The 25428-nt window shown below is 35.4% G+C and overlaps 1 protein-coding gene across 6 annotated transcripts in view; it reads right to left on the bottom strand.

Moving 5' to 3' along the window:
- The window catches only part of ROCK1 (Rho associated coiled-coil containing protein kinase 1), an 87090-nt gene that overhangs the window by 40996 nt on the left and 20666 nt on the right, over positions 1–25428 (bottom strand). For 4 of the 6 annotated variants that reach the window (XR_003533024.1, XR_003533022.1, XM_027675562.1 and 1 more), the window contains exons 2-11: positions 14638–14719; positions 11057–11157; positions 10093–10230; positions 8709–8884; positions 5818–5902; positions 3758–3902; positions 3340–3478; positions 2844–2935; positions 2501–2660; positions 497–563 (exon numbers count right to left, since the gene is read on the bottom strand). Coding sequence is in view for 4 of the 6 variants with exons in the window: in XM_027675562.1 (XP_027531363.1) it covers positions 497–563; positions 2501–2660; positions 2844–2935; positions 3340–3478; positions 3758–3902; positions 5818–5902; positions 8709–8884; positions 10093–10230; positions 11057–11157; positions 14638–14719 (1185 nt within the window). In the remaining 2 variants the exon portion in view is untranslated. Of the gene's footprint in view, positions 1–496; positions 564–2500; positions 2661–2843; positions 2936–3339; positions 3479–3757; positions 3903–5817; positions 5903–8708; positions 8885–10092; positions 10231–11056; positions 11158–12402; positions 12473–14637; positions 14720–25428 lie in introns of those variants that run through there. The other 2 variants (XM_027675589.1, XM_027675580.1) reach the window with 2 other exon arrangements.

Genomic DNA, 25428 nt, shown 5'->3' with positions numbered 1-25428 from the left:
TGGGAAGGAGGAGAATACCCAAGCCTGGTACATTATCTGCCACCTCCCACTTGGGTTCATAGGAAGCCCAGCTCCAGAGTTAAAATGGTGGGTTGCTGGAAAGCCCAAGCTTCCCATCCCACTCACATCCAGACTCCATGGTTGCCACAAAGCTAGCGTACATATCTAAGATAGACAAAGTACTCTAAATATCCTGCACAAACACTTTGATATTTCTAAAGATAAAAACTGTGAATCCTTTTCCACAAAAAGAGCACGCAGTTTCAGCTATTTTATCCAATTCAGGAAAACCAATGTTATATAAAGAAGTGAAATTCTGTTTTTCCAATAATTTTATTAGGGAGGCCATACTAAACATCTTGAAATTATTCATTGATTTCTTATATTTCAAACACTAAAATAATTTATGACATTTCTAACTCAAAACAGTTTATGTCCATATATGCAACAGATTCTTTTCTAGGACAAAACAAAGCTGAAAATCAGTGAGACATACCACACTTTTGTCCACAGTGGAGCCTGTTCTGTTATCATTGGAATTTTCTGCAGAGGCAGCTAAATATCTGCAAAAACATATTAAAAGTTATATTTGAAGAGTTGTTTAAAGGCAAGACTATGAAAAAACTCTAAAATAATACAATTATCCTAAAAGATAACCCCCAGATTTATTGCTCCAAAATGTGGATAACCAAATAGTAACATAATCATTTAAGCACATTTAACTGAAGAACTCGATTTATTGTAAAAGGTAAAGTAGAAAGCTGCAGTAGAAGGTCTGCAGAAAAAAGGATTTCTGCCAAACACTAATATAACCACTTTTCTTTTTTAATAATCATTAAAAAAAAATCTTTGCTTTCCTTGGTTACAACACTCTCATTGGCTTCCATCCCATAAATATTTACTCAGGCACTTATGGAGCAAGTAGCAAAAATGAAGCAAACTCTGCAGAGCTTGTGTATCTTTCAACAAAGTTACTAAGAGTTCCACACACAAAAAGTTTGCCCTGAAGCCAGTGTTCTTGTTTTACATGTTTTCTAAAATTACTACAAATTTCTATTCATGATGACTCTGAAAAGTCAGGTAAATAAATACAAATCACTATTTTCAAATTCCTTCAGTATCTGATGCGATTTTCTTGGCCTGATAACTGAACTGGAGAGAGTAAAGCATCTCTTAAGTACACCAGACTATGTGAGGAAGATACGAACTTTGGAAGATGATCATTTCAGACTTTGCAAGACAATCACACCAGCAGAATATTATAGGACAAAATTCAATTCTAGGCCAGCATTATAGTTCTAGTAAGCCTAAAAAGTTATGATAGTGTTTAGCAGCAGAGCTCTTCCATGACAGCAAAACCACAGTAACTTAATTCTCCAAATTCTTGATACTGTCCCCCAAAAGTGAAGATGGGGAGAGAAGAAATTCTGTTATTAACAAGCTTCTGTATGCTACTTCACCTTCTTGACAACATATTCCAAAATCTTTCTGCAAGCCAAATATTAAGACTTTTTAAAATTACAGACTAAAACGAGAGCAGTAGGTGAAATTCTTGAACTGCTAACTCACACAACCTGTACGAAAAGCCTGCAAGTCCTTCTATGCCTCACTATGCAGAAAGCAACAACAAATCCAAGTCTTTGCAGAGACGGAAAGAATTTCACCACAGGCTTGGAAAAGTGTTTCCTCTTCTATGCAAGCATGAAAACCAGATTTATTTCCTTTAAGGTTTTCCTATGCAGAAATGCTATTAAAACTAACAGTCTCTATCTGACATGGTGTAATGGAAGTTGTAGCCCATTTTAGGCCTGACTGACACTCACTGCAATTAAAAGCAGCTTTCGAAGTAAGAAAAGGTTATTGAGGTTTTTGAATGTAGATATAGCTAACCACAGGGCCTACAATTATAATGATGGTCGAAAGTATGAATTAATACAATTTTAACTTTCAAGTCTTTCAAGTAATAGTGAAAACTGTAAAGTATCACAATCTCACTCTGCAGTGGATGGGTACTTAAAAAAAAAATTATAAAGCAGAAAGCAGGCAAGTAGGAAATATTTTATTTCTAGTAAGCTGAGGTTTAATTTATCACATGCTAAAACACGGATGTAAAGTATGGAAACTTCATCTACAGCTCAGGAACAGTAATTTGCAGTAAAACAAATGGACATTCCTACCCCTAATTCATGACTCTACATATACAATTCAGTGCTCTCCAGGTAACTCTGCCTAGTGGATTTTTCTTGCTTAGCTTCTGCAGCATTACTATATAATCTTCTCAAAGCAGAATAGGACATTCAAAAATACAGTGTGATATTTTAAGGTACTGATGCCTAGCAGTAGAGGTTGTCATTAGCAAAGTATCAAAAGAGTGTAATTTATTAGTATTCTGAACTGTTATTAAGAATCCAAATAGACTTATATCTAAATACTGGTTGGTAAGAGTCAGAGAGACTGTTGACAAAAGAATACACCATGAGCTTGCTTTCTGCATACGTACCGACGGTTGCTGTAATACGTAAATCCTACGAAAGGAAGCTGGTTGCCCACAAATGCTTTTGGTATGGGAAATGTTTCTTCCTCTCCTTTGTCTTCTTCCAGATCATCAAAATTACTAGTGTCAATGTCACTACTTAAGTCAGGCACAACTGGCGCTACAGCTAGAAAAAATGCAAAATAGTACGATAATAATCATTATATTACTCAAGTGACTAAGAAACCTATTTCCTTGGTACAGGATGAATAAAATTTTAAATTCCTTTAAACAAAATAAAGCAATCCTTTTGCTAACATGATACATAAGTAAGCCAGATCACTATCTCTGAGAAGAGCTCTATACTTACTGTCTCTGAGCGTTTCCCAAGCCCATTGATCATTTTTGAAGAAAAGGTGCCGTTTAATTTCTTCTACACCATTTCGTCCCAGTCTCACTTCCCTGTTAAAGACCAGTTTGGTTAAATATGTGAGATTACATAAATTATTCTGAAGGAAAGACTCATTTTAAGGCATAATATAAGAACAAAGACAATAAAACACCCCTCAAACTATGGTAAGAAGTAGACATAACTCAAAAGTTTTTGTAAGAAGGTAACTACATGAGCACTACAGCTACATTTCAGAATACAGTCTGGTTTTAACTCTTTATAAGAAGCTCTGCATCATGGACTGGTCAGGCAGCTGCCAAGTTGTTTCACTCCATTCATGCTGAGACAGTAAGAATTTCACTTCTCTTGAGCAGTTTAAAAACCCACATAAAACAAATACGTATTTTCTTTCAACATGAGAAGAAATTGTCTTAGTGAAGGCTTACTTTTGTTTTGAATAAAATTTAAGTCTTACCTATCAGTTAAAAAGGCACAAATAAGGTTTTTTGCCTCTTTAGAAATGTCATTGTCATCAGGGAAAGTAAGGGAGTTCTTATGGTTCATAATCTTACTATACGTTCCAACCAAAGAATCTGCATAAAAAGGTGTATCCCCTGAAAAAGCAGAACCACAAAAGTTAAAAAGCAAAGCAAAAGTATTATAGATTTGATTTTTAATATATGAACTACAAATCAAACAATGTAAGCAACTGAGTGAACAAGAGGCAAGGCCAAATGTTTAAGAACTGCGACTGAATTTTCCTAGAACATATTCTGTAAATATCAGGATCAGTAAACCACAGTTTATGTCAGAAGAGTAATAAAGTTGAAAACAACTTTATTTGTTAAGTCTGGTTAAGCAGTGTAGTCAATTCTGATTTTCCTACTACTCACCTACAAGCATCTCATACAAGAAGACTCCAACTGACCACCAGTCACATTCTCGCCCATAGTAACCATCACCTCCCTGGGACTTCAGTACTTCAGGAGAGATATAGTCTGGTGTTCCCACAGCTGTATCACATCGTACCATACCTTCCTACAAAGAGCAGGAAAACACACAGGCCCAAATATAAGATCCAAAATTGCAAGTAATTTCTAGGAGTTTATGTACATTAAGCAACATCAACAGATCTACATCAACTTTTGTCAACAAACATTCTTTTTTGAAGTCTAAACTGCTACATCCAGAACAAAGCACCAGATCAGTCAAACACAGTGAAAGTTACTTTAAAAACTTCTGTTGGTACCCAAGAAATAATGAGAATTGCACCTAGGCCCTGCACACACTGTTCATGCCAATATAAATGTGTCATATACTGACAGGATGTACTGTAAATAGCAAAAGTTCCTCTGTTAGCATAAATGGGTCAACATCAGGGATTTTGCTGACAGGAACAGATGAAGCACAAATTTTTTGCCTCTGACTCAATATACTTAATGCCAGGAAGACTAAATGTAGACCGGGCTTTCAAACTCTTAAGTAGACAGACTTCGAAACAGGTAACAAGTGAGAAGAACATTTGACGTTCCTCACACCCCTGAGAAAGGGCTGGCAGATCTGAGATCAGTCACACTGGAGCTGTCATCCAGAATGCTGAAGCTGCAACCACACACACTTTTCAAGTGCCACTCAGGCACTTCTGAAATAAGTCTATGCCATTCCTAGAAATGGATCAGTAGAAAAACTTGCATTAAAATATATAACTAAGTAAATAAAACAAATATTAATTCAGTGTTGCATGTACAGCAAATACAGAATGCACCTAAATTAAGCTCCTGTGCTGAGCAGCTTTTCTTCTACACAGTAACCTTTCTCTTTCAAAACACTATAGGAACCAAGACTAGGCTCAAGACTCATAGGCCAGCTTTGTTTAGAGCAGTACAAAATGTAAGGTGTTGTTGACACAAGTTTACTTCAGTGATGCTAACATACAGCAAAGTTTTGCAACATTTTTTCTATTCTTTTTTTTTGCACATACAGCTTAAGCACCAGGATAATGCTTTTCTGTATTTCAAAATTCCTCATTGTTAAGAACATAATCAGTCAAGAATAACTCTATATTAAGTCAAAATAAAGCCAAATTTTGTGTCAGCTATTCTACTGAAGTGGGCTGTTAGTGAGGAAACTCCTTGAATTTGTACATGTAACCTGCATTTGGGTTTCACTGTGGCCTTTTATTTATGGCAAAGCAGCCAAGTACAGTAATTTATTCAAAGCTCCTGGAATATGATGAGAACATAATGTACATACTACACTGACTCTACTAAGTACCACATATTTCAGATTGTTTTCCTCAAATATACGTGCAGGCTGACACAAACCAATCAGTTTTGTGTAGGGAACAACAGTGCTTCGTGGTATGTGAAATACTGTTGCAAAATATTTTTTTAATGACCTCAGGATATATTTTTAAAAAAGAAATAATTCTATGACACCTGTTTCCTTCAGATTTTTCCTTGTGCTATGTCAGCATGTGGCTAATAAGCACAACTGGTATTCAGTGACTTGCACATCAGTTTTGATTCTCTCATTACTGACACACTACATAAAAAATCATCTCACTTCTTTGCATTAACTTTTCATAACCAAAGACTTAAAGAAATAACCCTGAGGATCTAGAGACAATCAAAGGCTTGACTTCAGAAACTTTCTCTAGAAATCAGTACTCGAAGCACCATTTCAGCATTTTAACTTGTCATTGAGTAAGATGCATGAATCACAGGATCACAGAATGGTCTGGGTTGGAAGGGACGTTAAAGATCATCTAGTTCCAACCCCCTGCCATGGGCAGGGACACCTTTCACTAAGACCATGAAGAATAGTAATGGGAACAGAGTGGAACTTTCAACTCTTCTCACCTAGCTGAAAAGTTTTCAGTATATTTTCTTTTCATTCTTAAGTATGTTTTCCTTTCACAAACAGAAAAGTGAAATTACAAACATATGTTTACCTTGTTCATCTTCATACAAGTACCAAAATCAGCTAATTTTAAATGACCAGCTTTATCTAGCAGCATATTATCAGGCTTCACATCTCTGAAATGAGAAAAAAAATATATTTTAAAAAGTAAATAAATAAATCAATTTAACTTACTAAAACAATAGAAGTCAACTGCCTTTCAGATGCAACATTGCAAGGAAAACCAGCAACATTAAAGCACCACCACTGCCTCCATTTTTTTTCTGTTTTCTCTAAGTATCATGTCCAACACACAGACTACTGAACTACAGCATTTTAAAAACATATAACAGATGTGAGAACACAGCCTTAAGTCTCCAAATTTAATAAATCTAGACATCAATCTTGAACCTCAAGTTCCTAAAAAAACACTCACTGGTTGAAGTATGAGTGAGCTATCTCAAACAGACATTGAAAATATAACTTCTTCTCTGTACTGTTCCTATTTTAAGGGAATAACTTAAGAGATGTCGTTTTCAGAATTCTATTAATGCGAACAACTATTTTCCTGTGACTGAAAAGGAGTATTAAGCATTGCCTTATACCCTGTTCCACAAAGTACTTCCATTATAGAACAGAATTTTTCATAAAGTAACTGGTAAAGTGCAGCATGGTGATGTTACTGAATATACTGAAGCAGAATTATCAAGACAGCATAACATGAATTTCAGGAAAAAGTATATTTCAGAGACCTCAAAGAAGAACTCTGGCCATAACTGTCAAATCAAATGTAGTGCAAATGTGCCAGTATACTCAGAGAATAATTTTGGTTGTGAGGGATTTTTGTAAGACTCTCAGTTAACTGCCTGACCAAAGTATAGCTACCAAGTTAGATTCAACTTCAAAGTTATATTAGCTTACTCAGGATAAAATCCAGGCAAGTTTTGATTTTTTTCTGAGGACAGAGATTCCACAACATCTTCAGGGCTCTCTTCCACTGCTTGACCTCCCTCATAGTCGAGAAAACAATTCCTAGTGAATAGCTAGATATTCCCTTGCTGCAACTTGTGTCATCCATTGCCTTTCATCTTTTTGGCATGCAAATACAGTCTGGTTCCACCTTTTCTATAAAGTCCTGCTGGGCAGCTCATGACTGATGTTTTCTGTCTTGCCTGAACACTGCTCATGTCGTGAATGAAAACATAGTTAATCCCTAGTATCAAACTTCTGAGGAATCACTGGTAGCTGACTGTTGGCTGGACAGTACAATCCTTTGTTCTACCTATTCAAACTGCACCTTTCTAGTCTGGCTACATCTACAACCTTGCTAAAGTCAAGACAAACAACACACACTGCTCTCCCCTCATCAGTGAAGCCCATCATCACAGAAGGCAATTGGGTTGGTAAAGCATGCTTTACCCTTATAAATTCATGGCTGTTTCCAATAACCTTCCCATCCACGTGCTTAGATGGTTTCCTGAGAATTTAATCCAACTGCCCTTAGGCTGACTAGCCTGCAGCTCCCCTGACTCTCTGCTCCTGGCCCTTCTTGGGGCAAGACAGGTGTGCCATTTGCTTCCTTCCAGTCATCAGGAATCTCTTAATCACCACAGCCCTCCAAAGGTGACAGAGAGCAGTATCATAAGGCTCATGGCCAGCTCCCTCATGACCTTTGGCACATCCCACCTGCTGCCTTGGACATGTGCATGTCCAGTTTGCATAACTGAGACTCAGACTGATCTTCCTCTGCCAGAGTAATGCTTCACTCTCCCAAGCTCTGCCACTAGGCACAGGGCCCTGACAGGCCTGAAGGCAGATCTTACCAATGACAGCAGAGGCAAAGGCGGAAAAGTAATTTCCATGTCCTTTGTCACTCTGTCCCTGATCCCTTGAGCAGTGGGCCCACATTTTCATCAGTTTCTTTTCGTTCCTCAGAGTTGAACAGATTAACTCCAGTGGAAAAGAAATTCAAAAATCTCTGCTGGTTTCAAAATAATCCAAATTTTCATGAAAAAAGCTTGCTGTGCTGCAGGCAACTTCTAATGCCTGCTTTCTAAAGCTTGCAATACACATGCACAAACGGTTCATTCAGCCAGATAATTTATCCATTAGATGTAGCATAGCTACATAATTAATGATGCTCTAGACCCTACTCAAGCAATGGACTAGTAGTTTGTTTTGCTTTGTGTTTGCTTTTTTGCAAGAGCTTACATGCTTACACTTGTGACCAAACTACAAATTGAAAATTTATATACTACAGAGTATACTATACGCTACTCAAGCTCTTCCTGTATTTTCTGTTGAAAAAATTACTCTTCTGCTCCCAGTTAATGCAATTAAAAGCTAACAACAGATACAATTTCAAATATCAAAAAGGAAATTTCTCTACCTATCTGAGAAGTGACTGCATTTCACTTCAGGGCAAGTGCAGATGAAACTAAGCTAAGTCCCTTTGCTCTGCATCTCAGTTTTCCATCTTGCCCCTTACAAGAAAACATATGGCTGGGAGATTTTCCTCACATTGTTCACAGATTCTTGTTTCATGGGTCACTGAGGCTTCAAACGCCTAGCAGAGAATTAATAATTCCTAACAGTGGATACTACTGTGATCAAATTCCCAAAACAGCTTTCTCTAATCAAAAGAAAAGAGCCATTTTGGGGCCAACATGCTTGTATCATTTTTATTCTTGTATCTCTTCGTACAGTGGAACAAATTTATTACTCCCCAACACTGGCCTGCTGAAAGCCTTTACTTTGACTGTATCTCCTCAGATTTTACAGTTTCTGATGGCAAGAACTTTTGAAGCTGTAAGATGGAATAATTATGAAATAATAACGAAGTACTAACATCATAAATATTAAAACTGCCTAAACAAACTGAAGTCATTCTGGCAGCACCAGGAATAAAACCTCACCATGTAACAACACTTTTTAGTTTCTCACCTGTGTATAAAACCCATTGAGTGAATTGCATCTAATGCGAGTACAACTTCAGCAGTGTAAAATCTGGCCCATTTCTCTGGAACATCGTAGTTACTCATTAAATTCACAAGGTCCCCACCAGGCATGTATTCCATCACCATGTAAAGGTAACGGTCATCTTGGAATGCGTAAAATAACTGTAAAAAGCAAATAAACAAAAAATAAGTCACTGAATATTCCAGTTATCTTTAAAGTTTTGCTTGTTGGAAATCAAAGGCATTTCTGCACAAACTGATTTACAAAGCAATGGAATTGCTACAACTACTGAATCAACTTTGCATCATCTTGCAGACCTCCTAAAAATAAATTAACCTCTAGAGTGCATTTCAGACAGATCTTCCATCCCTTTATATTACAGTGGGAGAAGTCGAGTGCTGGTTACAAGTTAAGGTTAGCCAACTTGATGCAATAAATTTTGAGATCAATTCAAAGAATGTTTATTACATAAGAAGGTAAAACGCATCTTTCTCACTAGGATGGTACTTGGCAAATATGCAAACATGAAACTGTGTTGCAAACATCTGCCCGATTCTATTTGTATTATCACTAAATGTTTATTTTTCTATTGTCGACATATTTATTGCATAGAAATTGAGCCTAAATTTCATACAATTAAATAAAAGTATTTCCCTTAGAGTTGTCAATGCTCTGTTCAACAGAGCAGACTTAAGTCTCTTAACTTAAAATTTTATGAAATTCATAAAAGTTTTATTCTGAACAATCACACCCAGACAGACAGGAATGCAGTAATTTGACTTAGATAAATCTTGAATGAGATTGTATAATTCCAACCTAACAAAAGAATTTATATGCTTAAGGGTAAGAACAGTTTAAATTAACAAGCTGACGTGTGCACACAATGCATGATTGGTTCAGGCACGCTCCTTAGAACCTCAAAGGCAGCACTGCTTCCCAAAAAACTGTCAGTGATAACACTGAAATGAGGGAAAAATAACCAGAGCGGGCACAATTTGCAGTCAAAGATACACAAAGAAATTAGAATATAGAGAAGCTGTGTCTTAAGCATATCTTTCTGGTATGCTGGATGCCTCAAAGAATTACTACAGAGCAGACTCACCAATATATATCTGGCAAAGAGCTTTAATAATAAACAGAATAGCTTAACATCTTGTAAATGTTGTGACAAAATACAGTTTTGAAGCAAGTGTAGTATCCGCTGTTTTGTACAGCATTCCTAATGTCAATAATGTATTTCTCTAACAGACCAATAAAACAAAAAAGAGACTCTGAAATACAAAAAATGAAAACATGCAACTCCAAGTCATGCAATGTTGTAACCAACCTATTCTATAACGAAAACATTTGAAAAAGAATATCACTATACCTGAACAACCCAGGGACTATTAGCAAAAGCCATAATATCCCTTTCTTCCCAGAAGAATGCAGAATCTGACCTTTTTATCATCTCAAATTTGCTCAGAAGCTTCATAGCATACACTCTCCTTGAGGATTTATGCCTTACCTATGAAGACAAATGTGACATACGGAACATATTAATTTGCCATATTAACATATAAAGAACATCACTGAAAACATCACTTTCCCTGCTTCACTATTCAACATGTTCTATAAGACTCTTCACATTTTTATAAAGGATTATATACTGTAGGCCTACCAAATAATTACATTCCCTTATCTGACAAAGCACTACTTTTAAAATACTTGCTGGAACTATTCAACATAGAAGTCCATAGGCATAACAGTCACTTATGTAATTTGCACATGTCTTTAAAAGGACAAATATTGGCACCTGTTAAATACTGCAAAGTTAACACTACAAGCATTTTCCAGAGTTCGTTAGTAGATGTGCATACTTCCTGCCAGATTTCCAGTTTCTTCCACCACCTCTCAATTAAATAAAGCAGGATGAACAAGCCTGGCTGCTAACATATCACAAACAACACACATCTCTCATGTGTGAGAACTATGTCCACAAAAATCTGGTGTAGTCCCTGAACTGGCAGAAACTCTTCTAGTCCTTAAGACTTCTTCAAGTGTCCATGTAAAGAGTGGTAAAGGCTAACTTTCTTGATTATGAGGAATAAACATTCCATTTTATTTTAACAGAGAAGAATGACTACAATGCAGAGCAAGTACTTGTGCACTTGGACAGTACTGAAAAATGACATTTTCAAAAGCATTTCCATGAGTTATAAAGAAATAAAATTTCACTGAGCTAAAGGCTTTAACATCGTAAAACTGCATCTTCTGAACCCTGCACTCAGAAACAGATGCATGAGCAAATACTACAGAATACAGTCAAATGCACAAATAGAAACTTAACTTACCAACTGAACCTCCCCAAATGCCCCTCTACCGATCACCTTCACTACTTCATAGTCCTCAGCTTTCATGCGCAGATCTCTCATTTTATTTACCGTGTCTTTATCTACATAGAACAAAAGTCACATTTCTTATATAATCAACTTAATTAAACCCAGTCATCTAATTTTATTTTTTCATAGTTTTTAAGAAGAAGTACTGCTCAAAGAACCTACCTTCCTACTGAAAAGTTCTCTGCAGAATGTATGACCTCATTCTCATTACCACAGTAACCAAAACCTGACATAAACATAATGCAAGGACTCTACTGTACAATCACATTGCAGATCTTAATTTAGGAATTTATTTAAAAATAACTACCTGCAAAAAAAAAAAAGCTATACAAAAATTTCATATCCAGCATGATCTTGCTGTAAGCTAATCAGCATAAAAAGATTATTTCTGAATAAATATGCAACACATTTGGGAAAGTATCAGAAAATACACTACGAGAAACTTGAAAAAATATTTTTTTTAAAAAAAAAGCTTTCACTTTTCTGCACTTGTATGATTCCTAATACTAAAAAAAAAGTAGATTTTAATTTAAAACATGCAGTGGGAATCATTGCAATTATTTATATAAACCTGTCATTCTATAAACTACAATAATTTACAAACTCCCAGTGGGCAGATATTCTAATTCCAAATTTGGTCAAAGATTAAAACAGTCTATTTTAATCCATGTGGGTCAACACTGGCATGAGATTACGTAGAAAAGCTTCATGCTTCAGTATTTCTAAAAGCAAGGAAGTTCTACTAAAACAGATATGCTTGTAATAAAATAAATTATGCAATGATATTTTATTTTCAAAAATAATATTCTAGGCCTAAAAGTAAAGTTTAGAAAGAAATAAGGACAGGGGAAGAGAAAGGAGGAGAAATATAAATTTTAAAATTATTAAAAAATGATGAGGCAGACGACAGAAAATTGCCATTAGATTTCTACCTACACAGGCCACGATTTAAAACAAAAGCAGCACATGTACAATAAAAATTCAGTAAGATTTTATTACTGCAACAGGAACAAACATAGTTTTGTTTGACTAAATACACTGTGGCATTAGTGTCTAATGTAAAGCCAACCCTTTACAATGCAGCACATCACTAGCTGATTTCAATAAATTATAGTAAAATTGCAAATTCTGACAAATTCTTTCACACAAGGATCAAAATATTCAGTAATTCAAACAAATAATGCATTGCCTTATTTGCCCTGGTGAAAACTGACCTACAGTAGAGGAGGAGCAAGACTGCACAAAACCAAAATGCAGCAACTCCCATGACAGCAATTTTCTAGCTATTGTTAACTTACTGCCTAGTAATCTCACAACAGGAGGTTCACCACTTCTGAACGAACAGTTTGACATTGGTGCAAAAGAAATCTAAGCACAATATTAATCCTTTAAATGGTATTCAATCACAAGCCTCGCCTGTGAACAAAACAGAACCGAGGAAAATACATCTGAAGGGCAATCTAAGCTAAGGATTTTTAAATAATGTAAACCAGGTTTGTGAGCAGTTGCAAACTGCAATTTATTGTTTGATATATATATATATATACTAATAGTCAATTATCCTCAGACAATATGCTATAGTAATAACAGTGTTGGAAATTTGACCTCCACATTCTTAGTCTGTTAAACAAGGTTTATCAGGCTGCAACACATTCAAATAGGCAGTTCCTTATTTCCCAGAAAGAATGGAGGACCCAGACAGCTCATGCTGTACGAAGAGGCAGGATGTCTCCCTTGGCAAAAAAAATCACTTTCTCCAACTTGCTCTAAAGTTTGGTTATAAGCCTGGATTCCGTGTTGAAATAAACTGAGTCTCTGCTGCAAAGTAGGGCTCTCAGCTGTCTTTTATTTGCCACCTAGAAATTTATTTTAAACTTCTACAATAATGGTGCAAACTGGACCGCTAGTACTGCAAAAAGACATTTTCAATAGTCTTCTATTAGAACTAAAATAAACATGAAAATGTCTATTTTTTAACAGAAGTTCAAGGCAAACTAGACTTGACAGTTCCCTGTAAGGCAACTACTTGCACATCCACAGCTCACTTTCACATTTCAGCACACAGTGCAAGATTATTGGTCTAAAGGTGGTTTTAAGTGAAATAGGATGTTCTGTTTTCCACCTTCATATTACTTCAGGTCACATCTTACAACACAGTATATAATTTATACCTACAGATATTCATCATCAGACTGCAAATGTAAGTTTTCTTTCACTCAGCCCCAATTGCAAAAGTGAAGCTTTCTGAGACTCACTAATAATTTCACTGTTCATAAAAATTGCATTCAAATTATCTGAGGCAATGAGTATTTCCTTTGCCTAATACAACTTCTCTTTTCTCCAAGAGTTTCACCACACCTTCTCAGTAAATAAATGAGTATACAAATGTGCATGGAACTCAGTGTATGGTATCAAATACAGTTTGAACTGTGAAAAGTTAAACAGAACATTTGAGCTTAGGCTTTTCAACAACCAGCTTACGTGCAACTGAGCCATCAACTGGATTTAGTGGACTCATAAATTCCCATAAATGAATAATAATATAAAATAAACCCCACAAATTCACTATCATAGCTTTCAGTTTCACAAAATAAACTATTTGAAAAAACCTTGGAGATAGAAAGAACACCGACATAAATTACAGTGAAGCAAAGACAAAAATTATTTTAGTCAAATTACTTTATATTTGCCACAAAAATATAAAAATCTAATAATATTAGCTTAATTTCAAGGTTTGCCCATTTAGTCCACAGGCAGGAGCAAGTCTTGAATCAGCTAACATCTCTGCCATAATCTCCAGAATTTGTCAGTTTGGCAGCCTTTAGAAAAGACTTAATTTTTAATGGCCTTTTTGGGTTTTTGTTTGTTTGTGGTTTGTTTGCTTGTTTTAATTACAAAAAATATGGAACTGTGACTTCTATTAAAAACATCAACTTTATTAGTTTAAAATGCTATTATAGAGTAGAATGTGCAGGAAATCTGGTAGTGGACAAATACAGAGTAAATACAGAGAATTCTGCAGACACATCAGCTGAATATACAAGTAAATACAGCAGCTATGCAGTATAAGATATTCATGTAAAGAGACCTTTTATACATTAAAAAAAAGTTTACAAAAGACATGCTCTAGTCTGTGAACAAATTTTTAATACAATTTCTTGACACTCTATGCATCATGATATTTTACTGGTAATTGCTTATGATATATTAGTACATGAAATTAGAAAGCAAGTTATGAGAACCCAGAGAGTTGCCCTAACAAAAACAACAGGCCTTTCTCTTAAAAGGCTTTGTGCCACTGCAGATGATGCCATTTACAGGGGCAACAGACTGGACATTCAATGTCCAGTGAATCAATGCAGGGGATGAGATTTGCACAGGTAGCTGTCAGTTCTCACTGGGAAATAAATAAATAATCAGACTCTTAAAACAACTTGCAGCCCAAAACTTAATGCACTCCAAATCCACAACTGCCTTCCAATAAGCTAGAACCGCTTTTTTCTTTTTGATACTTATAGACATTAAATACTTACACCTGTTTAAGAAGTTATCAATGTTTTTGTTTTTTCTTAAGGCAGGAAAATCCAAGTCATATACCAAAGCATCTAATCCATCCTGAAAAAAACAAAACAAAACAAAAACAAAAACCAAGCAAAATTAAGAATTTGGAAAAATAATTACACATGCTGCTAATTGAAGAGCCAAGATAAAGAAACAGCTGTCCCTGGTAATTTTCCATACAAATCATTCACATTTATTTAATGATTCAGTTAGCAGTTATACAAAACAGCTGTTCCTCCTTCATTTCCATTGGACTCTTCAAAGCTTAATTCCCTTCCGTACCAAAACAAACATACTTCTATGAATTATTAATTACCTTAATTAGCTCCACACCTACATGAAAAAAATTATTTTTTCCAAATACAAAAAGAACAAATAGCAGTTTTAATGCTATTAAACTGCATTCAGCAATATTAAAAAGTTCAATATTAAACAGTTCATCAATATTAAAAAGTCGCAAAGCATCACACAGTAGGGACTTGAACGTGAAATGGCAACTAGTAAATAGGACAATGACAATAATTTATTTTGGAGACTCAACCCCCCACATTTTATTCATTGAAGTCAGTGGTAATTTTTATGAACAAGATACTGGCCTTATACCTTCCAACTTAAATCTAGGAACGAACAGCCACAAGCCCATCTGGCTTTGCTACCATGGAACATAACCCTATGAAAAAAAAATGCCACCGAAAAAAACCCTCAGAAAAATACAACAAAGAAGAAGATGGTTTTAAGGTCTTGCTAAGTGCCAAACACTTCCCAACTTAAAGGCTAAGTCTAAATTTGTCAACAGGTACACATGATTCTTCAGTGGATAGCATCTTCTTGGAGAAAAACTAAACCTGGTTGTTTAGTTAAAAACAACAAATATGGTGTCTAATGAAAAATGATCAATTATTCTAGGGAATTACATAACAAAGAATTAAAGAGCATTAGGGAATCTTCTCTCTCAGCTAGGTATTGTTTAAGTGACAACTGCAAAAATAAAGAAGAAGGTCATACAATACAAATTGATGGATGTTAACAAGGCATGCCAGAGAAGTACTCCTATTTACATGTCCAATTCATAACTATGTGTCTATGCTATCTATCATTAACTTGTTGGCAGCGAAATATTAGACCAGAAATATCTTTCATCTGATCAGTTCAGATCTGATTGGACCTTATTTGACTGTTTTCAGCTTTTAAAGGATTTTTCAATCCTTTTTTTCAGGATTGAAACCTGATCCATCAGTCTCTGACAGCTACATATATCAAGTAACTATGCCTAAAGAAAAACTAGAGCATAAGTTTTTTGAAAGCTTATTTTCCATGAATATATAATTGAGAACACATTTGATCCAGATTGAAATAATAATCTTTGATCCCTCACCTCAAATTCAAAGCAGTTTTTCCCCCCTCACTCTTCAGGAGACTTTTGACTATTAAAAAAAAATCAAATGCTAGCAAAATCAAAATTATTTATAGGTTTGCAGTCCTCTCTTTTAAAGTGTGCAAGATAGAAATTATTTACTTCAGATATAATGAGAATGAGCAGTAAAATGATGCTGGAAATTGAAAATGGGTAAATACAAGGATAATCAGAATTACTTTAAAGGCTGGATATTATTAAATTTGTCAGCTTCATAAAAACATTCCTGTTTTAAGTTACCTCTCCATACAGTGGCTCATTTTGACCTATGATGAGAATTATACAACTCAAGAAAAGTATCACAGTATTTTCACTGCCCTAAAATACAGGCAGGTTTTGCATCTTGAGTGTCTTAAAGGATTGTCTTTTTGGACTGAAATTGATGATGAAAAATGAATGCAAATGGCAATGAAACAACATTTAATGGGTGAGTAATAAGAGAGTAAGAAGAAGCCAAGAACAGCTCAAGACGGATGTAGAAGTAAAGCTATGAAGGGTAAGTGTAACTTAGCAAGAAATACTTTGTAAACTACTCAAACACCTTTTCCAAAGATACACAGTAAATATCCCGGACATAATTTCAATTCTTTGGTAAATTCAGCAGAGAACCATAACCGCTTGCACAGCAGTACAAAGTACACTGGTAGCTTCTGTGCATTTATCTCCATGCTGTGAGAAACAGCAGGCAAAGAACATTCACAGGAGTGCCGGGTCACATTCAGGGATTTTTAAAAGTAGATTAGTGATGGTGATGAATTGTCAAAATCTGGGGTCCAATCTGCTCTGAAGCCTTCAAATCTGTAGAGTCAATCAATTTGTCCATGGACATGGCTAACACAGAAAACACACACGTCAAGCAGAAGCACTAAATTCTCAAAACCCCGGTTTGCTCTGGAGCCGTGCAATTACCTGCTTCAATTCAGGGCTTGCTTCAAAAGTCAAAATTCTGTCTTTTTCTTTATACGAGGGGAGGTTTTAAACACTGAATACAAAAATACAGGAAAAATAGGAATACATACAAATTTTTAACATCAATCTTTCATTTGTACCATACTTTTTCTTTCAAAATGCTAAAATATAAGCCCATGCCAAAAGAAGCATGAAGTACAGAAAGTGTCATGGTTTCCTTGGTCTCCCAGGCATGCTAGGTATTTCGTTGTGTTTCTTTTTAAAAGTTCCAAAATAAAGATGGAAAGCAGTATACAAATTCACTTTTAACAGACAAAAGGAAATTTCAATACTGTTTAATTCAGAATTCACCATATACAATGTTTCCTGTTCTGTTCTTCACCTTTCAGACCTTAGATATGAACTCTATCAAGTAAAATACTTAACCAAAAACCTCTGAAATATAGATTTAAGCTACTGATCTCACATTCATTTCAATCCCATTCCAAGATCATGCTAACAACATCTAAGGAAGCTACATGCCAAGAGTTGCTTATTTTAAAGGCTCTTCAATAATTAGCTCCCCTTCGCTACAGTTTCCGGAGAATAAACTACCTCAGTTCAAAACTTTCATTAAAAACAGTAAGGGAGGGTGGTGTCCCTATAATAATTAAGAGACCTGTAAATCCTCAACTCTCAAAATAATTAATTTCTTCAACTGAAGTATGTTTCTGAAGAAAAAATAGCATAGTATTATTTAAGAGGTGGATTGCAAATACAAAAGTAAGCTTAAGGTAATTTTATAGAATTGTGAATAATGGAAGTAAAATATTTGGGATGCCTAGTGTTTAACATGAAACAGCCTTTTTATTTTACTTACATTAGCTAAAGCAGAAGAACTTGTGTACGCTACAAGCTGTCCCAGCACAAAGGGAAATAGAGAAGCATGGCTATTTTAAGTGGTATCCCTGGTGAAAAAACAGGGAGGAGTACACAAGCTCAACAGTGAGAAGGCAGTGCTGGTTCAAAGTGGCGCAAGTCAGAGACCCAGGAATACACTATGGAGTTGTAGCTATAATGGCTAAGAGAAAAAGGGCAAAGATCAAATGAAAAGACACATGATCATTATTGTCAATGGATGCAGAGACAACTCATCTCTCAGCTTTCTTGATTTCATCTTGCTCAATCTTTCAATGTCACCTGACTATTTTCCTAATACAGAAAAGAAAGATCTTTTCTTCAAGACCTATAAAAGCCACAACCTCCTCCTCTTAAAGAAAAAGGATACTAAAACATCACTATAATAGGCAACCATAGATCAACCAGTTTCACGTGCTTTATTAATACAAGAAAGTCTCATTTTTATGATGGACTTTTTTCCCCACTTGGACAGTTTCCATGTATTTTTAGTATGTATCTTCTTTATATACAGCACATTCCGTACTTCTTAGAAACACATACTGTGGCTTAGAGGTATTTTCAGCTAATGCTAAGTTCTACCTTATTCTGTCATTACAGAGCAATTTTCCTGTTTAGCTTTGAGGTCTACGCAGACATTTTCCTTTTAACAGTTAAATTAGATTACTAAAATAAATTGGTTTATAAAAGCAAACATATGACTTCCATTTACATGGCAACAGTATTTCAGAGGTGATTGAAAAGGAACAGAGAAAAAACTTCCCTTATAGTGTCCTTCATTCAAATAATTTCATGGTCTGATACAGTCTTTTCTATATCACACTTGTTCAATGAAATCATCAATAGTTTCATAATCTATTTAAAACTCCCCATTTTATTATGAAACTAAAAAGGGGCATACTAGGGAGCCATTACAACATGCAGAGGGTTCTCCCATACAAACCAAACATTCCCACATATACTGTTGGCTTCATTTCATTCACTACTACACCACACTTACAAGTTTAAAAAGAATTAGATATATGGAGTAAAATCAAAGATCAGTCTGGACTCATATACTGCCCCCGGACATGACAATAAAGGTGTCTCAGAAAGAGGATTATGAGCAAGTTCAGCATATAGTAGTACTGCTCTGGTGTTTTGTTATTAACTGAAACATCTGCTTAATTTTTATAGTCACTGCATACTAAATGGATTCTTTCACAAAACTAAGCATTATAAATCAAAGCTAGTTCAACATTCAATAACACAACCTACTCCAATTCAGCAAAACAGATTATCTCAGGATTCATAAGTGACATAAAGTAGAAAATACAATATATGATCTACATTATCAGCGCACAATTATAACATCTTTTTATTTTGAAATGCTGCTCCATACACATTTCATTATGACATAGTATCATCTAGTGTAAGCATATAATAAAAAAGATTTATTAAATCTGGTTGAAAGTTTGTTGTTGAGACACTTGGTTATTTTAATATTTATCCACCATTCAAAGAACTAAAAAAAAATACTTAATGGGTATTACCAGCATACAAAATTTGCATTCCTTGGACGGACTGGCAGTTACCCAACTTTAAACTCTTTGCCACTTTTCCTTTTTTGGAGAGACCAATGTAAGTCTTAAGATCTAAAACTCTTTAGTATCCATATTTTAGTTCCTTGTATTGTAGCCATTTTCCTATTCCTATAGTACTGTAAGCTTCCCCCCATACACTGAATCAACAAACCTGGCTGATCCTGAATTGCATGTGTCCATCATAATTCATAATAATGCCCCGTCATACATAAGTGATCTTTCTGGTCAACTGTCAAATTCTGAGAGAGTATATTTAAGAGCTACAAGTGAGAAGTTAGTCATTATGGCCTATTTTCAAACTTGGATGAAAAGTAATACCTCAACTCTATTTAAAAAGAGTTTCTTTGAACTGTTTGAATTATCAACAATGAATCTTATCACCTGAAGCATCTCCTAAAATAAACTAAAACAAAATGCAGTGCAAATCTGTGAAATCAGCTCATATACAGTAGGCAAGCAAGAGTAGTGTCAGCATCCACTACACACACCATTTGAACCAAACGTGTAGGTGACGAACCTACACATCTCAGTCTTTCGCTAAAACTGGGGGCAAGTCATAGATCCTTCAAACCAGAGCACCTCTCTGTCCCCTGACTAGATGCAGGAATCTTGAATTAACAGATCTCTTCTGAATGACACCTATTATTTTATGCCTGAATTATGGAAAGTTGACATTGTCTAAAGATGCATTCCAGAAAATGTATTTCAGTGGGGGCTTTCTTCCCCTCCAAACTCAAAATTATAACAATATATTACAACAGTAATTTCACTATACTAGCATATTTTATTGTGGTTAAGAGTCTTTACATCCAAACGTTAATTTATTACATTAGTGGTTTATTATTTCAATTTAGTGTCAGAATTAATTCTATTTAGTGTTGCATCTTTAGGAACAACTATCAGATGAGAAACTAGAGTCTTCAAGGAAGATGAAGATCATAGACCAAAACAGCACCAAGAATATATTTCAGTAAAATCTATGCAGTAACAGGTACAATATCGTTTCAAAATAATTCAGGAAGATGTGAAACAGGAGTAAAAGCTGATAGCCATCAAGTCAAATTATATTAATTTCACAGCAAGTAAGATTTCTGGATATTTGAAGCTTAATTTCCTTAAAAGTGGTTCACTTGCATTGGTTGATACGTCCTGTGGGCAAGTTTTACAAACCTCAAAGCTTCTATACCAAAGGTGGCACGTTCTGCCATCAATAGAATACTTAGATAAAAAGACTAAATCAGTTGTAGAACTATCTGGAGGGCTACATAGATTATTGATATTTTACTGTGTAGAAAATAAGAAAACAGATAGCCTACTTTAGGTTTAAATGATTTATCAAGCCATGTTTGTCTAACACTAGAATTAAATGATGTCTAAGTACAGCTTCTTAAAACTGCCCTTTTCAAGAAAACTGTATTAAATGTGATGAATGCAAGTGCACTTAAAGCATATATATTTAGATAGTGTTAAAAGAAGAAGAAGTACTGGTAGTCAAAGAACTGACTGATGTTTATCACCACGGAAGCAGCATTCCACAGCCACTGCAGCACTTGGGCGTTAGGAAATGCCTCATAGGTCTAGAGTTCCCTGCTACTGTAACAACTGCAACTGGAGACGAGCAGCCAACCTGACACACCACAAGGCAACACTATCCACAAAAACATTTCCCAGTGGAAAAAAGTGACCTCACATCCTTTCAAGTTCTCAAAGTTCTGATATTCACCAAAAAGATAAGGCAAGTCCTGTCCCCTCACCTAAAATGTAAAGTAACTACTTAGGCAAACTTTTCTAAAAAGCCAAATGTCACTTATAAATGTCACATCAGCAAAAGGCCTTTGACATCCCCACAGCTTTCTTGGTTGTCATGGAAGGGCAGATTCTTCCCCAGGCAGCACATATAGATCTACAGCTTCCAATTTAGGAGTCCTAAGGTTTTAATTTTAAACATACACACTTAAAAATACCAATTTAGATCAACGGGAGTTAACACTCTATGGAACATTCACTAGAAAGCAAAAGTAACATGGATAAAAATTAGCAGTATGGATGCAAATACTGGTACATAATTTCCCTTCAATAAAATGGTACAGACAGATCAGATATATGAAAGACTGAAAACAAACTGGTCCAGTTCGAGCTCAAAAGTCTAAGGCTTCTTTTTTGCAGCAGCCTGCAAGAACTCAGGTAAAGACATCAATGAAAAGAAAGAAACTGTATAATTCCATTAAGAAATAGTGGTATTCAGCAAAGGAAACAGAACCCCCTCCACATCTGCTGCCTGGGAAATTGCTGTCTGCTAGATTTTTTTCCAGGCAGGTATCCACGAAACCAGACTTCAGGAAGTAAGCCTTAGTCAGTTGGACAAGATGCGAATTAGCAAGACACCAACATGTTCATAAGAATTATTGCAAATGACATAAATAAAAGTGCATTAGCTCTTGTAAAAGTTGTTAAATACGTAAAGCAATTTTAGATCTCTTAGGTTAATATACTATGGTAAAATTAGAGTAAGTTCTCCCATAGATAGCTTAAATTGCTGCCTCTAGCTCTCCCACCAGACTTTTGCCTGAAAAGTGTTACCTTCATCATGAAAAACAAACAAAATAAAAAATTACCAGCAAAGTTTCCAACATAAAAAGTCAGTAGAAAGGTAACTTATTTTTCTGTAGAGCAACAATACCTCATCAGCCATACAGTACCTGCTGTCACCTGACCTGGACTGTTTGCTGCAAATAAAACTGTGTGTTAACTATAGCTGTAAAAAATAAGCTATAAAACAATAAAAAGGCAAGTTCTATCTTTAGCCTTGACAACTCAGTCTCTGGAGATTATATTAGTTCAAGAACTATGCTTTAGAAAGCATAGGTATATCAAATAAAAAAACCCAAACCTCTACTACTAGTAATACTATCCAGCCCACAAAAAAAAAATAACACAGTGAATGGAAACGGAGGCTGGGCAAACTGAAAGACAAAAAAGTACTTAATTTTTTAAACAGAAGGCAGACAATTAATTGAATAACTTTCCAAGAAAGAGTGAGAACATTCTAATTTTTCCAGCAGTCTGGAAACACTGCACGAAATCTCCCCTTCCCCACCACCAAAAGGCAAATTCTTCCCTAAAAATCTGGAACAAGTCAAAACACCTTCACAGTTAGAGGTGAATAGCCATGACAGAAGTCCAAAAATGAAGTATATGAAAGAATTATACTAAAAAAACACTGTAGGAACTGAAATAGTAATTTGTAAAGCAACAGGCCTTTCTTTAGTGTCACATGCAAACCATGGTCTGCAAAAGGAAAAATATGGGAAGTTGAGCACAACTCAAGCAAAGGATCAAGTCTGAGAAGCTTCTCTGATTGCGCAATCTCCGGTCAGGGCTCAAGCTACATTTCTGCAATAAACATTCCAGCATAAGCAATCGCACGTCAAGCAGACATTTGAAATATGCAACTAAACAAGAACTTAGCTCTATTTAAGAATTTGTGCATCATTATGCTGTTTTGTAATGCAAACTCTAGTAAAGCCCGTAGATTTCTTTTTCATTTATTGATTAAAAGAAAGACTTCCTTTTCAATAAAACAGATCTCTGTATACATAAACCCAATGTTTTTCTATATTTATTCTTTTTTCCATGATGAATATAGCCATAAGAATGACTTTCAAGTAATGTTGTTTTTTAAAAAAGGTTATAAAAATTCCATGAGAATTATTTTAGATATAGACAAGTTACTTCTACTGCCAAGCATTAAGATTCCTCAGAACTGACAGTATTTTGTTACTAACATGAACAAAATAGCAAGTTTTTCACATTTCTGGGGACTTTGCACGGCTAATATAGAACAAAGCAATTCTGCTAACAGATTGTTTCCAGATTCCAGAATCCAATTAATTAAATTTACAAATTTATAACTTTAAAAAACATGCTTTTACCCACTACCTTTAGGCAAGTTAAAAAAAGTGTGATAATGATAAAAAAATTATAATACGTACAGACGATGCTGTTAGTAACAATTTTTATTTAATACTGGATGCTTAAGTGTATTTTCAAGCCACTAATAGTGACTAATTTGAGATCAAGAAATACTTTGAAACCTTTAGAGAAGTTGTCAATGTCCCATCCCTGGAAGTCTTCTAGCCCAAGCTGGACAGGGCTTTGAGTAACCTGGTCTAGTGGAAGGTGTTCCTGCTCATGGTAGAGAGGTTGGAACTAGATGATCTTTAAGGTCCCTTCCAACCCAAATCATTCTGTGATTCTATGATCTAAATCCAATCTCTTCTAAGCACTCTTTTTACCCTTTCTGACACCATAGTAGAGTCACGACAAAAATCCTTAATGCTTTGGACTGCATATGAAAAAACAGAGGTTTAACTACAAAATCAAAAACCTACATGAAAACATGGTTCCATATTCAAGTACTGAAATGACAGAACAGAACCAAAGCTGCCCATGGGAACTTATGGTGGCTTTTTCCAATTGCAAGTCTCTGACATGATAATCAGTAATGATTTTATCAAAGGTAACACTGCAACAATACAAGTCAGCTTATCTGGGATGGTCAAGTACAGTATTTCAAGACTAGAGGAAGAAGTATTAGAAATTCATTAGAGTATCCAGCACTTTTAATTTCAAAAAAGCCCAAAGATGCTGTGATTTATCTTATTTGCAAGTTTGTTTAGGGACATGCAAATAAGTTTTCTGTGCTCCTTTCAAGCCTTGAGACTACAGTCTGAAGGAAACTAAAGACACTGACTTCATATACCAAGAAACAAAGTTTTTCCCAACATTTCCATTCAGTTGCTCAAGCATGAGACACACAGTTCTAATACACTTGCTCGAGCATAAGACACAGACAGTAGAATTTCATAAAATAGTGGTATTCAATGTTTAGAACACTGGGTATTTTCACCAAGCTTTTATACTGCTATCATAGGGATGAAAAATACTAAAATGCTAAGAAATAACTGAAAAAGCAACTCTTCCAGCAACTGTTCCAGCTACATTGAAATGAAAGAGTAAGTCAACTCTTCCCTAATACTACTCTTCCTGCATAACACTTCAGAACTTGGGAAAAATGTCCTCTCAGCCAAAGAGGATGCATACTGACTTATGTACTCCAAAGGCATGGCTTTCTTTTGGATTTAGAAGATGGGAGAAAACAAATCTTAGCCCAAGAGGAAAGAGAGCCAGGGCTGTTTGGACCATTGCCACTATCACGGAATCTTGTCAAAGTCTCTCCTGCCTGTCCTTACAAGGGAGCAAGGCTGAGCTTGGGCTGATTAACTTAATCTCTACAGGAGATGAGGGCAAGCAATATTTTTGTCACACCATAAAATCCTGCCATGAAACAAATCAGAGCACACTAACATGACATTTTCTGTTCCTCCTTCCCACAGACCATTTTGAAGAGCTGTCATTTAGCTTCTCATTAAGCAGAGAGTAAAACTGATGACAATGTGTTTTCTACAAAATAAACCAAAAGCTAATGAAAGGGTATTTTTTACTTGCATCCAACTTCTATATGATTTTTTTCCCCAGCATTTGCTTCACGAAAGCATTTTTCCAGTATCTATTGAAAAAAAAAAAAGTAATAAAAAAAGCACTAGTTTGTTGGAAATCTACATGAACTAAGGGACTAGAGATACATAGTCTATGTGTGTGTGTGTGTCTGTGTCTGTATAAAAATATTTTAAAAATAGTAGTTCAAAAGCCATGTCAAGTCAGGTCAGGTAGAATCTACTACTTCCCATTCTTATAAACTCTGTTTGTAAAACTCGAAGGAAAGCAGGTGTATAGTTTCTAAATACTACAAAGTACCAACATGTGATATTCTAGAACATAACTAAAGAGCAGTAGTGTCAGTTCAGGAATTCAGATACCCTTTTGTCAGACATCCTGCACTTCACTTTCTGGAAGTCTCTGCTGGACCACAGAGCCAGTTTCTGAAGAACTACATAAAT

Source organism: Neopelma chrysocephalum, unplaced genomic scaffold (genome assembly GCF_003984885.1).
Source record: "Neopelma chrysocephalum unplaced genomic scaffold, ASM398488v2 Primary Assembly neopelma1_22, whole genome shotgun sequence".
NCBI classification, from domain to species: Eukaryota; Metazoa; Chordata; class Aves; order Passeriformes; family Pipridae; genus Neopelma; species Neopelma chrysocephalum.
This window is presented reverse-complemented; position numbering and strand designations above follow the sequence as displayed.